This window comes from Callionymus lyra, chromosome 16 (assembly GCF_982586985.1).
Source record: "Callionymus lyra chromosome 16, fCalLyr1.hap1.1, whole genome shotgun sequence".
Lineage (NCBI taxonomy): Eukaryota > Metazoa > Chordata > Actinopteri > Syngnathiformes > Callionymidae > Callionymus > Callionymus lyra.
Window position 1 is genome coordinate 17269006 of NC_141833.1, and position 15043 is coordinate 17284048.

A 15043-nucleotide genomic window follows, 5' to 3' on the forward strand; every position below is an offset into this window, starting at 1 on the left:
AATGACGTGAGCTTTGATAGAGCAGTGTGGATGACAAAGAAGGGGTTATAGTGACCTCTAGTGGCACTTCTAGAAGTTTTTTAAACGGTACTGGAGAGAGAGAGCAGGTATACTGTATGTTGGGACATTGGCAGAGGAAACATGTGGGCCTATGAAGCAAACAGAGCTAAGAGTCGATTGTCGAGAAGTCATGTAACTTCCTGAAGTAACAACTGACACAGACTGCAGACTGTAATCGACGACAAGAAGATGTTATCAGGAAAGTAGATTTAACGATGTTCATGCTGAAGCTTTGTGATGATGCTGGAGCGTTGTTCAATAGACGAATGATGTCTAGAATTTGAGACCTATCTCTTCAATATAAGACAACTCATCCCATTGATAGTGTGGCATCCACGTCTCTTTGGGGCCCATCCTTCCACAACAAGACGAGACCATGCCTTAAAAAAGTAGTACAACACTCCCTTAGTTGCCCTGAATCAAAGAACACAAAAGGCTGCAGCACCAGAAATATAGGATTTCTCTCTTCTGGTCCTGAAACGTGTTCAGGAACCATAAGCAGATTCTGATCCACAGACCTCAGAGCCCCAGCTGGGGTGTAAGGCTGGATCAGATCAGTGATGTAAGGAGGAGCAAACAAAAACTGTCAAGTTGACTTTTATCGCGATTTGCTCATTGACCAAACGGGTCTAGTTTATATACTTCAGAACAAGGTTAATGCTTTCTACTAACAGACGATGGTCAATGTTGATTATAAGGCTGCCTTCTAGTGGCTTTTTTGTGAATTACAAGGAGATGTACAAGTCTCAGTTCAGCAGATTTTGGGCTTCGATGGTCTTAGAATAAACAGGACTTGTAAATGGATAATCCTTCTAATTGCTGATCCACATGTAAATGTAGTTTCACACTCGGAATTTTAAGTTTTACAAATTTTTTGGTAAATTAAAATGATATGTTTACAAATGCAAATGTTTTGTAAATACAAAAATACAAGTTACAAATATGAATTTTACATTTGTGGATATCACAACACACGTTCGACCATTAAATATTTGCACATCTCCCTCTGTACAGTTATAAATATTTGTGAGACGATAATATCTCCATACAATAAACCCTTATTTTTTCACCCACATCGCTCTAAAATAAAAATCACATCAGTCACTATATCCAGCGATACTACAAAAAGTAAATCCAGTCTTAAACAACCATGTTCTTAGATGAGCTTATATTTAGCAGTGATGGGGATCAGCACCTCTTAGTCTGATACCATGGTTCTAAAAATAAACACATCTAGAGTTGATACAAGTCAGAGGAGGAGACCAGAGGAAGCCTGTGGACACCAGAGGGACGAGGTGGTGGATCCATGACTAGGATGAAGAACATGACACAAATGTTTCATCACATGTCGTCAACGTAACTAGAAATAATCGTGACTCTTGTGTTTTGTAGGTTCTGATCCTGAGACTGTGTTTGTGAAGAGAGGAGATGATCTACGTCTGGCTGGTCCTCAAACTTTGAATCTGACAGAGTTTAAAGATTTTTTCTGGAAACACAACCAATCAAGTATTCTAAAAATAGATACACAAAAGATTTTGATATATCCAAAGCACAAAGGCAGAGCTGAGTTTTTAAAAGAAAATAATTCTTTGTTGCTGAAGAATGTGACGTTTAACGACAGTGGAGTCTACACAGCTGTGATAAATGATGGTAAAGATCGCGTTGAAAAGACATACAAGGTGAACGTTCAGGGTGAGTATTTTCTTCCTTTATTTTTAAATGTAAAAAAGTATAACAAAGTATAATAACGTATGAGTAACTCGCTGAACCAGAAGACAAATCTCTCCACTGATGGTAGATTTCTACTCTCACCTGAGGCCAGCAACTCTGTAGTAACAATAAAACAAAACCACAGACACATGTTTCTTTGAATTTTAATAAAAAGAGTCAAGATTATTCAAGTAATTCTATCTTTCGTTCCATCCATCTATTGTTCTGTCCTTCCTTCACATGAGAACAAGAGCCCTACATACCAGCATCAGAGCCAAAGACGATCTCCTGCCCAAGTTTTCAAGCATACATGTTGAAGTTAGAGCGAGAGAGACTTCAGTAGCAGCTTCTGCTGCACAACTGTGATCAAAGTCACAATTAAAGATTTTCTCTTCCAGATCCAATGAGTCCAGTTGAGCTGGAGGAGGTTCTTGTCTCGATCAACTCACACACTTGTTACTTCAACGTGACTTGTGGTCCCATCAGCAGCTACTTCAACTGTAGTTCCAACATCTGCAGCCAAGATGGACAACAAAACATCTCAGCGTCCTCTCATCAAGTCTACTATGAGAACAGCAGCATCATTTGTAACCATAGCAACGAGGTCAGCTGGACCAGTAACAAGACGGTTGTCAAAGACCTGTGTTGTGAGTGAAATCCCCATGTTAAACGAAACATCTTCAAGTCCGAAGACCTCGTTGAAAACTGAAAGATGTTTATGACATATATATATATAGAGCTCATACAACAAAGACTTGTGTTTATGAGCAGAAAACATGTCCAAGGTTTAAATTCACTTAATGTCACTGTTAGTAAGTAAGTAAGTAATATTTATTTATATAGTGCTTTTCCAGACCAGGGTCACAAAGCGCTTTAACAATCAAAACAATACTCAAAAAAGTATTATGTACGTATAAGTGTTATTATCTCTTATGATTATGCATTTTTATTTTTTTATTGTCTTTTGCTGCATGTGTTTATCTAAAATGTTTATTTTTATAGGATTTAAATGAAGGTATTTTGAAAACAAATGTATACGAAAAAATAATAAAAAACACAAGTAAAAAAAAAAAGAAGATTTACAAGCATAATTATTTCATGTTAATTATGATGTCTTTCGTGAAACAATGAGAGCAAAAGTATTATTTATTTCAATCTATCTCTGGTCACAGTAGTTTACTTAAATAGTAGTGATGGTCTGATGAAGCGTCATGAAGCAGTGCCATTAGTTTCATAGTCCACTAGATGGCGTCTGTGCTCTATTTTCCTTTGTTTTAAACAACTGTTCTAATGAAACATCATTTTTAAACTGATGGCGCCACCTACTGACCTCTAAACAACATGACACTGTTTCATGAAGCTTCATCAGCTCATCGCTAATAAATACGTGGGTTCACATACTCTAAGACTCTACGCAAATGTCTACTTTCAGGTACGTAATACAACAGAAATCTGATCTGGTTTGAAGTAAAACTCTTACTTGCAAACGTGAGAAAGAAGAACACACAGAGCTTCTTGCACGTCTGTCTGAATACTCTCTGAAGCGCTGTTAGTTTGCTGTTATATCTTCTCTGCAGTTTCAAATAAGAGCTCAGGACTTTCCCATCACAGTCCAGTCAAGGCAGAGTGAAAGAGGGATTTGAGACCGAGACTCTGGTAGAATATCTAGAGTTATTTGACCAAAGGACAGGTTTCCAAGTTTGTGCTGAACTTTTAGCTGGGTCACTCTGACCTAGAATCACAAGGAGATGTATCCGCCAGAAATGACGTGAGCTTTGATAGAGCAGTGTGGATGACAAAGAAGGGGTTATAGTGACCTCTAGTGGCACTTCTAGAAGTGTTTTCAAGTCTCACGTCTCTTTGGGGCCCATCCTTCCACAACAAGACGAGACCATGCCTTAAAAAAGTAGTACATCACTCCCTTAGTTGCCCTGAATCAAAGAACACAAAAGGCTGCAGCACCAGAAATATATGTTAGGTTTGCTGCTGGTCTTATTCACAAAGATCCTAAGAGGATCGGTTAAGTCTGTTAAGGGATCATCATGTAGAAGTTGAGCCCCAGAGGCAGCCAAGGCTGGCCCACTGCTCCATGTACCCCCAGATCTGTGAGCGCCTGTTGCTGGGACAAAGTCCAGTATTTACCTAATGACCGTCTAGTTTTTCTGCGGTGGAACAACCTGCTCTATGCGTCCTTGGAGGATGTCCAGGTGGTCACTTTGGGTATGTTTGGTCTGGATGAACATTAAATACTAGGATTATTTTAGGTTATGTTCAAAACTAGTAATTCAACCTGCTATTGTTCAGGTCGAGTGAAGAAGCACGTTGAGACGATGAACTTCAGCCAGCAAGCTTGAGGTCCACATGTAAAGGGAGACCCTGTCTGTGGAGAAAATACACAAGAGTCTCTTTATTCTGTGTCAAGTGATTTCTTAATGGTCCGCCATCACAGATGATTTCTTAAGCAGCAAATAAGAGTTTCAAAGAGAAGCGTTGAAATGTTCCTGGTTGGACAGGGTGTCAGGCAGAAATCCCATCGAAGGACACTTTGATAATGAGATGCTTATGTAGGTGGGACTGGGGACCGTTCTGGAGATCTGAGGCTGGTGTTAGAAATGGACTAACGGAATAAGAATGAGCTTGTAGAGGTTTCCTATAATAAACCCACTTCCTGTTTCTTGTTCAGTGCAAACATGTCTCTGGTTTTGTTTGCTCTGTGTGTGATTACAGCCGTTCAAGGTAAATACTTTTCACTTTTCTAAAGCTACGAACCAGTTACCAGAGACTTACTTTGGTTAAGCAGTAGCTTAATTGTTCAATTGTTTAAGGTTTTAAAACAGTTTTTAGGTTTAACAGGTTCACGGAAACATTCAATTATCCTTATAATCCTATTAAATAAACATTTAAGACTCATTGTTGTTGACAACTTAGAGAGAAGAATGAATGAGGAAGAACTTGCTTAAATAATGCTGTAAGGAAAGGAAGTATAAATGATAAACGACAAAGTCTATGTTTTCAATCAAACTCTGAAATTGAAGAATATTTAATCCCTAATAAGTGAAAATACTTTTTTTCATCTTTATTTATTTTTCATAGATTTGCTGTCGTTTATTATGTTTACTTTTTCCTTCATAAATCGCCTGATCATAAGAGACATGATGTTATACTTACACTAGCTTCCTCAATTTGCACCAGTTTTTCTCTCTGAAGTCACTTTTTTATACTTTTGCTATTTAAATGATCCCCTTCAAAATATTTTTGAAAACCTTTTTTAAATCTTTTTTTACTCTGAAAGAAAAGTCACATTGACTGAAACAAATGTAAACTATTTTTTACAATTTCCTGAAAGTATTGAAACAATTTGATTACAAAATTTCATTTTCCTGCAATAGATTGACACACATGTACGCTGGAGTATGAGGGGCCACTCAAAGATGTTTTATTGTATTTTATTACCAGATTAAAGTCAGACAGAATAGTTTATTACTAAACAAATTTCCAATTTAAAAAAAAAAAAAGGTTTTTACTAACAGAAGATGGTCAAAGTTGATTACAAGGCTGCCTTTTAGTGGTTGTTTTGTGAATACAAGTCTCAGTTTTTGCCGATTTTTTTGGCTTCGATTATCTGGGAATAAACAGGCCTTGTAACTGGCAAATCCGTGTAATTGCAAGACTTGTAAATGGAGAATCTTTGTAATTGCTGATCCACATGTAAATGTAGTTTCACACTTAGAATTTTAAGTTTTACAAATTATTTTTTTTGTTTTGTAACTTAAAATGATATGTTTACAAATGCAAATGTGTTGTAAATACAAAAATACAAGTTACGAATATGAATTTTATATTTGTGGTACACGTTCGACCATTGAATATTTGCAGATCTCCCTCTGTACAGTTATAAATATTTGTGAGACGACAATAACTCCATACAATAAACCCTTATTTTTTTATCCACATCGCTCTAAAATAAAAATCACATCAGTCGCTATATCCAGCGATACTACAAAAAGTAAATCCAGTCTTACAGGTTTTGCTAAACTTTTTCTATGTCAGCAAACAACCATGTTCTTGGATAAGTTTATGTTAAGCAGTGATGGGGATCAGCACCTCTTAGTCTAGAGTTGATACAAGTCAGAGGAGGAGACCAGAGGAAGCCTGTGGACACCAGAGGGACGAGGTGGTGGATCCATGACTAGGATGAAGAACATGACACAAATGTTTCATCACATGTCGTCAACGTAACTAGAAATAATCGTGACTCTTGTGTTTTGTAGGTTCTGATCCTGAGACTGTGTTTGTGAAGAGAGGAGATGATCTACGTCTGGCTGGTCCTCAAACTTTGACTCTGACAGTGTTTTTTTTTTTTTTTGTGAAACACGAGAACAATCTTATTATAAAATGTGATCATAACTTAAACTGTAAGACTCATCCAAAGCACGAAGGCAGAGCTGAGTTTTTAAAAGAAAAGAATTCTTTGTTGCTGAAGAATGTGATGTCTAGCGACAGTGGAGTCTACACATTTGAGATATATGATGGTGAAGATCTAATTGAAAAGACATACAAGGTGAACGTTCAGGGTGAGTATTTTCTTCCTTTATTTTTAAATGTATAAAGTATAACAAAGAATCATAAAATATGAGTAACTCGCTGAACCAGAAGACAAATCTCTCCACTGATGGTAGATTTCTACTCTCACCTGAGGCCAGCAACTCTGTAGTAACAATAAAACAAAACCACAGATACATGTTTCTTTGAATGTTAATAAAAAGAGTTAAGATTATTCAAGTAATTCTATCTTTCGTTCCATCCATCTATTGTTCTGTCCTTCCTTCACATGAGAACAAGAGCCCTACATACCAGCATCAGAGCCAAAGACGATCTCCTGCCCAAGTTTTCAAGCATACATGTTGAAGTTAGAGCGAGAGAGACTTCAGTAGCAGCTTCTGCTGCACAACTGTGATCAAAAACAACAACTCTCACACTTGTACACCTGCACTTCCTTTGCAAGTAAAGTGATTTTATGACCTATTTGAGGCTAAATTTGAATCTAGTTTTTACTGAAATATAAATAATATTGGAATTTCTGAAAAATCTGAGTCATTTTTCACTTAGTAATTAATGATGATGGAACAAAACGTAATAATGATCAGAGAGATTTGTAGCCAAATTTCTATGAACCCAACATAGGTGAGAATCTGGATTAGAATCCGACTGATTCTAAAGTGTCTTCAAATCTAGAATTGAGTATATATGTATATATATAACAAAAATGTATATCAAAGAGAATTAGCATACAAATGTAGTTTCACACTCGTAATTTTAAGTTTTACACATTTTTTTTTGTTAAGTAAATTTAAATGATTTGTTTACAAATGCAAATGTTTTGTACGATAAATAAAAAAATACAAGTTACAAATATGAATTTTATATTTGTGGTTCACGATCGACCATTGAATATTTGCAGATCTCCCTCTGTACAGTTATAAATATTTGTGAGATGATAATAACTCCATACAATAAACCCTTATTTTTTCATCCACATCGCTCTAAAATAAAAATCAGTCGCTGGATCCAGTGATTCTACAAAAAGTAAATCCAGTCTTAAAAAACCATGTTCTTAGATAAGTTTATATTTAGCAGTGATGGGGATCAGCACCTCTTAGTCTAGAGTTGATACAAGTCAGAGGAGGAGACCAGAGGAAGCCTGTGGACACCAGAGGGACGAGGTGGTGGATCCATGACTAAGATGAAGAACATGACACAAATGTTTCATCACATGTCGTCAACGTTACTAGAAATAATCGTGACTCTTGTGTTTTGTAGGTTCTGATCCTGAGACTGTGTTTGTGAAGAGAGGAGATGATCTACATCTGGCTGGTCCTCATACTTTGAATCTGACAGAGATTGACGTTTTTTTACATGATGGTGAAGATCACATTGAAGAAAAATACAACGTGAACGTTCAGGGTCTGTCCGTCTGTCTGTCTATAAAAGTAATTTTTGATCCATGTCTTCAGAAAAAACACAAGAGACAGTGGACAGTGTTTAATCACATGTCGTCAACGTAACTAGAAATAATCGTGACTCTTGTGTTTTGTAGGTTCTGATCCTGAGACTGTGTTTGTGAAGAGAGGAGATTATCTACGTCTGGCTGGTCCTCAAACTTCTAAACTGACAGAGTTTGAAGTTTTTTACTGGAAACACAACCAAATAAAAGTTATTATAAAAACATATGTTATACAAGAGGCTTCGATATATCCAGAGTACAAAGGCAGAGCTGAGTTTTTAAGACAAAATAATTCTTCAGCATTCTTGTTGCTGAAGAATGTGAAGGTTAACAACAGTGGAGTCTACAGAAGAATTTTGCAGCATATAAAGTGGAAGTTCAAGGTGAGAGTTCATTTTATTTTTTCTTGAATGTGTGAAGTATTAAAATAAGGCCAGCAACTCTGTAGTGACAATACAACAAAACCACAGACACATGTTTTTTTGAATGTTAATAAAAAAAAGTCAAGATTATTCAAGTAATTCTTTCTTTCGTTGAATCCATCTATTGTTCTGTCCTTCCTTCACATGAGAACAAGAGCCCTACATACCAGCATCAGAGCCAAAGACGATCTCCTGCCCAAGTTTTCAAGCATACATGTTGAAGTTAGAGCGAGAGAGACTTCAGTAGCAGCTTCTGCTGCACAACTGTGATCAAAGTCACAATTAAAGATTTTCTCTTCCAGATCCAGTGAGTCCAGTTGAGCTGAAGGAGGTTCTTGTCTCGATTAACTCAAACTCTTGTTACGTCAACGTGACTTGTGGTCCCATCAGCAGCTACTTCAACTGTAGTTCCAACACCTGCAGCCAAGATGGACAACAAAACATCTCAGTGTCCTCTCATCAAGTCTACTATGAGAACAGCAGCATCATTTGTAAGCATAGCAACGAGTTTTTAACAGTACGTTTTTTACTGGAAACACAACAAAAACAAAGTTATTATAAAAACACATGCTGTACAAGAGGCTTCGATATATCCAGAGTACAAAGTCGGAGCTGAGTTTTTAAAAGAAAATAATTCTTTGTTGCTGAAGAATGTGAAGTTTAACAACAGTGGAGTCTACACAGCTGTTATAGAAGGCAGGAAAAATAACAATTTTGCAGCATATAAAGTGGAAGTTCGAGGTGAGTGTTCATTTAATTTTTTCTTGAATGTGTGAAGCGTTAAATAAATTGTAACATATCCTTCGGTGAGTAAAGAGCTGAGCCGAAAGACAAATCTCTCCACTGATGGTAGATTTCTACTCTCACCTGAGGCCAGCAACTCTGTAGTGACAATAAAACAAAAACACAGACACATGTTTCTTTGAATGTTAATAAAAAAAAGTCAAGATTATTCAAGTAATTCTATCTTTCGTTGCATCCATCTATTGTTCTGTCCTTCCTTCACATGAGAACAAGAGCCTTAGAAACTTAAGAGAGGCTTAAGTAGCAGCTTCTGCTGCACAACTGTGATCAAAGTCCCAATTAAAGATTTTCTCTTCCAGATCCAGTGAGTCCAGTTGAGCTGGAGGAGGTTCTTGTCTCGATCAACTCACACACTTGTTACGTCAACGTGACTTGTGGTCCCATCAGCAGCTACTTCAACTATAGTTTCAACACCTGCAGCCAAGATGGACAACAAAACATCTCAGCGTCCTCTCATCAAGTCTACTATGAGAACAGCAGCATCATCTGTAACCATAGCAACGAGGTCAGCTGGACCAGTGCCAAGAAGGTTGTCAAAGACCTGTGTTGTGAGTGACATCCCCATGTTAAACGAAACATCTTCAAGTCCAAAGACCATGAAAAGTGATAGATGTTCATAAACACTGTTAATGTGGAGTCGACGTGGTTTATTTCAGATCCAGTGTCTCCAGTCCTGCTCCAGGTGGACTCGGTCTCAAACCGCACACAGTCTTGCAACCTCACTGTGAGCTGCCAAAACATCAGCAGCTCCATCAGGTGTGTAGCTCATACCTGCAGTCAGGATGGTGGGGAGAAGAAGGTCCAGTCATCTCTCCACATCTACCTGCTGAACAACTCCATCGTCTGTAACCATAGCAACCAGGTCAGCTGGAGCACAGACCAGAAGGAGATCCTGGATTTCTGCAGTCTGACTGCTGGTGAGATGTGTGACGAAGATCTACGTCCTTCTGATGGTTTCACAATGATCTGGTTCTTCCTCCCAACAACAACCTCACCATCTTCATCTCTGACTTCCTCTATAAAGTCTTTGTTTCTTCACAGGTGCTTCAGTCACATGGATTGGCGTTTTGTTGTGGAGCCAAATTGTCTTTGTGCTTATTGGCGTTTTCTTGGTGCTGGGAGTCTCCTGCAGACGTAAGAGTCCCCAACGACAAACACACACACACACACATACACACACACACACACACACACACACACTCACTAATCCATGTCTGGTGTAGATGAATAAAGGCAGACCTAAACTTGAGCCCTGAGGAACACCTGCAGCTCAAATGAGCTCATGATTGTCATCTTTTAAACACTCATTGACTTGTACTTCTTTTCTAGGACACAAAAGTCATGATGACTACACACCTGAGCAGACACACACACTCCCCTCGACAGAGTATGAACTGGACAATTGAACTGACTGTCATCGTCATGGAGATTAATTCTAAATTCAGTGACATAGTCTGAAACTTCTGAATTTGTATTTTAAGCTCAATAGTATTTTAATGACAAACAATGGATGTTGTTAGTTTGAGTTGTGTGTTGCTTCTTTCAGCTTGATTGGACATTTGTCAAACATGTGTTAAACAATCAATTACATTTAAAAAAAACTTTGATTAATTATTGAAGAGATCTTTTTGGTTTTCCTCTCTTTATTTTGGTCAGACACGTTTCGCCGCCATCATAACATCCTCAGTCATGAGAAATAAAAAATGATTCAAGAATGAGAAGCATTTTTTTTATAGGATAAAACGAATACATAAATAAAAAAAAGACAAAGATTAAAAAAAGGAACCTGATGAGATATTAAGACTTTTACTGGAAACTTTACCAAAGAAAGTGTTGTGTGTATGTATATATTTTTGTGTTTTTTCTATTAAATGTATTAGTTATTGTGCATTTATTGAATGAATATTGGATTCGATGTTACAGTGGTGTGTGTTTGCAAATTTATATATTACACATTATATTTTATATATTATAGTGCACGAATGCTCCTTCCCAGTTGCAAAACAAATAGACTCAGGGACTCATTCATTCCTCAGGCTATTAAATTGTACAATGAGTTCAGGGGCAGGAGTGAAGTCAAAGTATCATGATGTTCTATTCTATGATAATTCTTGTATCCTTTGTCTTTTTTATTTTTCTTTGATCTATGTTCTTTATCTTTAGACTTGGATTGTATCATCTTGTTATTTCTCTTTATTTCTCTTTGTTCTTGTTCTTTTTTTATTTTGATTTATTTTTTATGAAAAATTGCTGTATTTGCTGTGGCTATTGGAAAAAAACAATTTCATCAATAAAGTTCTACCTTACCTTATATATTCAGCAGTACTGCCATACTTGTGGGGCAGGGCTTTTGGGCAGGTATTTCTGTTTTTTCTATTGCAGGTGTTTTCACCATCAACAAAACAACACCCTCTTAGTTTCACTCTCTTTTACTGGATTAAATCTTCATCATGAAGCTCATTCTTTTCGCCCTGTGTGTTCCCATGATGGTTCAAGGTTTGTTTTGACTATTAAATACTTAGATTTGGTTTATGTTGTTGAGCACAAACTGTCAGAGCGTCAATAGTTTTCAATGGTTTTAATTTATAATTTCTGAATCAAGTAACCGGTGAGTTTAACAGCAACAAAATCAATCAATTCAATTTAAACAAGGTTTTTTATCGTCCCTCTACCATTATATTTAGCTCCTGAATAATTTGTAGATTCTCCCCTGATTCACTGCTACAATTATAGCTATAATTATAATTATAGCTATAATTGTAGCTATAATTGTAGCATGAGAATTAATGAAAAAAAAAAAGGTGAGACAGTCAGTTTTGCATAACTTGGTGTCAAGTTATGCAAAACTGACTGTCTCACCTTTTTTTTTTTTATATATATAAAGCAACTTTATTTATCACTGACGTCCTGCAGGGTTATTTCTCAAACGTAGTGTCCTGGTGCGGAAGGAAACCCAGGAGCAGAAAGTTCGTCAAAACTTGACAGTTTTATTAGGAGCAGGCAGAGGATCGCCACAGGTAGTCCAGGAATATACAGCAAACAGGTACGATATCCAAAAAAACAGGTCAAGGGCACAGGCAGGCAGAAAAGCGAGAAAACATACCAGGGTCAAAACCGGGAAGGCAAGAACATGACACAAATGTTCCATCACATGTCGTCAACGTAACTAGAAATAATCGTGACTCTTGTGTTTTGTAGGTTCTGATCCTGAGACTGTGTTTGTGAAGAGAGGAGATTATCTACGTCTGGCTGGTCCTCAAACTTCTAAACTGACAGAGTTTGAAGTTTTTTACTGGAAACACAACCAAATAAAAGTTATTATAAAAACATATGTTATACAAGAGGCTTCGATATATCCAGAGTACAAAGGCAGAGCTGAGTTTTTAAGACAAAATAATTCTTCAGCATTCTTGTTGCTGAAGAATGTGAAGGTTAACAACAGTGGAGTCTACAGAAGAATTTTGCAGCATATAAAGTGGAAGTTCAAGGTGAGAGTTCATTTTATTTTTTCTTGAATGTGTGAAGTATTAAAATAAGGCCAGCAACTCTGTAGTGACAATACAACAAAACCACAGACACATGTTTTTTTGAATGTTAATAAAAAAAAGTCAAGATTATTCAAGTAATTCTTTCTTTCGTTGAATCCATCTATTGTTCTGTCCTTCCTTCACATGAGAACAAGAGCCCTACATACCAGCATCAGAGCCAAAGACGATCTCCTGCCCAAGTTTTCAAGCATACATGTTGAAGTTAGAGCGAGAGAGACTTCAGTAGCAGCTTCTGCTGCACAACTGTGATCAAAGTCACAATTAAAGATTTTCTCTTCCAGATCCAGTGAGTCCAGTTGAGCTGAAGGAGGTTCTTGTCTCGATTAACTCAAACTCTTGTTACGTCAACGTGACTTGTGGTCCCATCAGCAGCTACTTCAACTGTAGTTCCAACACCTGCAGCCAAGATGGACAACAAAACATCTCAGTGTCCTCTCATCAAGTCTACTATGAGAACAGCAGCATCATTTGTAAGCATAGCAACGAGTTTTTAACAGTACGTTTTTTACTGGAAACACAACAAAAACAAAGTTATTATAAAAACACATGCTGTACAAGAGGCTTCGATATATCCAGAGTACAAAGTCGGAGCTGAGTTTTTAAAAGAAAATAATTCTTTGTTGCTGAAGAATGTGAAGTTTAACAACAGTGGAGTCTACACAGCTGTTATAGAAGGCAGGAAAAATAACAATTTTGCAGCATATAAAGTGGAAGTTCGAGGTGAGTGTTCATTTAATTTTTTCTTGAATGTGTGAAGCGTTAAATAAATTGTAACATATCCTTCGGTGAGTAAAGAGCTGAGCCGAAAGACAAATCTCTCCACTGATGGTAGATTTCTACTCTCACCTGAGGCCAGCAACTCTGTAGTGACAATAAAACAAAAACACAGACACATGTTTCTTTGAATGTTAATAAAAAAAAGTCAAGATTATTCAAGTAATTCTATCTTTCGTTGCATCCATCTATTGTTCTGTCCTTCCTTCACATGAGAACAAGAGCCTTAGAAACTTAAGAGAGGCTTAAGTAGCAGCTTCTGCTGCACAACTGTGATCAAAGTCCCAATTAAAGATTTTCTCTTCCAGATCCAGTGAGTCCAGTTGAGCTGGAGGAGGTTCTTGTCTCGATCAACTCACACACTTGTTACGTCAACGTGACTTGTGGTCCCATCAGCAGCTACTTCAACTATAGTTTCAACACCTGCAGCCAAGATGGACAACAAAACATCTCAGCGTCCTCTCATCAAGTCTACTATGAGAACAGCAGCATCATCTGTAACCATAGCAACGAGGTCAGCTGGACCAGTAACAAGTCGGTTGTCAAAGACCTGTGTTGTGAGTGAAATCCCCATGTTAAACGAAACATCTTCAAAAAAACTGAAGATGTTTATGACATATATATATATATATATATATATATGAGGATGAAGAGCCTGAAGTCATTATTTTTGTATTCACAGACTCTCAGCCTCCATCTCAAACTCTAACTCCAACTCCAACTCCTTATTGGGTTTTGTTCTTGGTCATATTTCTGGTGGTAGTAGTTGTAATTGTTGGAGTTTTCAAGTACAAAAAGCGAAGTGAGTCGCCTCATGTTGTCTCTTAAGCAAAAGTGTGCGTGCGTTTGACCAAGAGCTCTAAGCAATTGTTTTTTTTATGTCTTCAGAGAAAAAAATGTCTTCAAATGAAATCGGCTCTTCAAGACCTGAAGAGGCTGAAATAGACGCAGAATATGAAGAACCGCAGGTAAGTGTTGTTTCTTCAGAACCATCACTGGATTAGCTCATAGTGAAAGTTTGATGGACTGACCAAGATAGACTTGGATCATGAGCCTGAAAAACCAGAGATTGATTTAAAATATTAGCAAAGTAAACTGAAAGAGACCTGAAGTTGAGCCCTGAGGAACACCAGGATTGGATCAGAGATGTGTTCATTTCACAGGAGCCGAGCCCGAGCCAAGATCCCACGTACAGCTTGGTGGATTTCCACACCGCGCCGACACCAGCCTCACCAGAAGATGCCGCCTCTCTTCATACGATGTACGCTCAAGTGGACAAGAAAAGAAACGGGCTCAGAGACAAAGAAATGCCTCTTCAGGCTCTGTGACTGAGGCTCATGCTGTTTTTCTTCATCAGTTGATTATGCATTTTTATTTTTTTATTGTCTTTTGCTGCATGTGTTTGTCTAAAATGTTTATTTTTATAGGATTTAAATGAAGGTATTTTGAAAACAAATGTAAACGAAAAAATAATAAAAAACACAAGTAAAAAAAAAAAGAAGATTTACAAGCATAATTATTTCATGTTAATTATGATGTCTTTCGTGAAACAATGAGAGCAAAAGTATTATTTATTTCAATCTATCTCTGGTCACAGTAATTTACTTAAATACTAGTGATGGTCTGATGAAGCGTCATGAAGCAGTGCCATTAGTTTCATAGTCCACTAGATGGCGTCTCTGCTCTATTTTCCTTTGTTTTAAACAACTGGTATAATGAAG

The 15043-nt window shown here is 37.2% G+C and overlaps 2 protein-coding genes across 2 annotated transcripts; both read left to right on the forward strand.

The window, feature by feature from the left end:
- The first annotated feature begins 3124 nt into the window (after positions 1–3124).
- On the forward strand, positions 3125–10490 carry LOC148064002 (uncharacterized). Its single transcript, XM_087810364.1, has 7 exons — positions 3125–3202; positions 8112–8157; positions 8499–8687; positions 9300–9548; positions 9657–9917; positions 10042–10134; positions 10330–10490. Exons 1-7 carry the CDS (start codon positions 3125–3127, stop codon positions 10404–10406), a joined length of 993 nt encoding a protein of 330 aa, XP_087666490.1. The 3' UTR covers positions 10407–10490.
- A 996-nt stretch (positions 10491–11486) lies between these two features.
- On the forward strand, positions 11487–14823 carry LOC148064003 (uncharacterized). The gene is made up of 8 exons (XM_087810365.1): positions 11487–11496; positions 11949–12043; positions 12443–12488; positions 12830–13018; positions 13631–13879; positions 14005–14124; positions 14211–14290; positions 14486–14823. Exons 1-8 carry the CDS (start codon positions 11487–11489, stop codon positions 14648–14650), a joined length of 954 nt encoding a protein of 317 aa, XP_087666491.1. The 3' UTR covers positions 14651–14823.
- Positions 14824–15043: the final 220 nt, after the last annotated feature.

Coding starts and splice junctions, on each gene's coding strand:
- LOC148064002 (XM_087810364.1), top strand. CDS start 3,125: ATGAAGCTTCATCAGCTCATCGCTAATAAATACGTGGGTTCACATACT. Junction 8,158..8,498: donor ATATAAAGTGGAAGTTCAAG/GTGAGAGTTCAT, acceptor TTTCTCTTCCAG/ATCCAGTGAGTCCAGTTGAG. Junction 9,549..9,656: donor GGTTGTCAAAGACCTGTGTT/GTGAGTGACATC, acceptor GGTTTATTTCAG/ATCCAGTGTCTCCAGTCCTG.
- LOC148064003 (XM_087810365.1), top strand. Junction 12,044..12,442: donor CAGGAATATACAGCAAACAG/GTACGATATCCA, acceptor GGTTAACAACAG/TGGAGTCTACAGAAGAATTT. Junction 14,291..14,485: donor CAGAATATGAAGAACCGCAG/GTAAGTGTTGTT, acceptor TTCATTTCACAG/GAGCCGAGCCCGAGCCAAGA.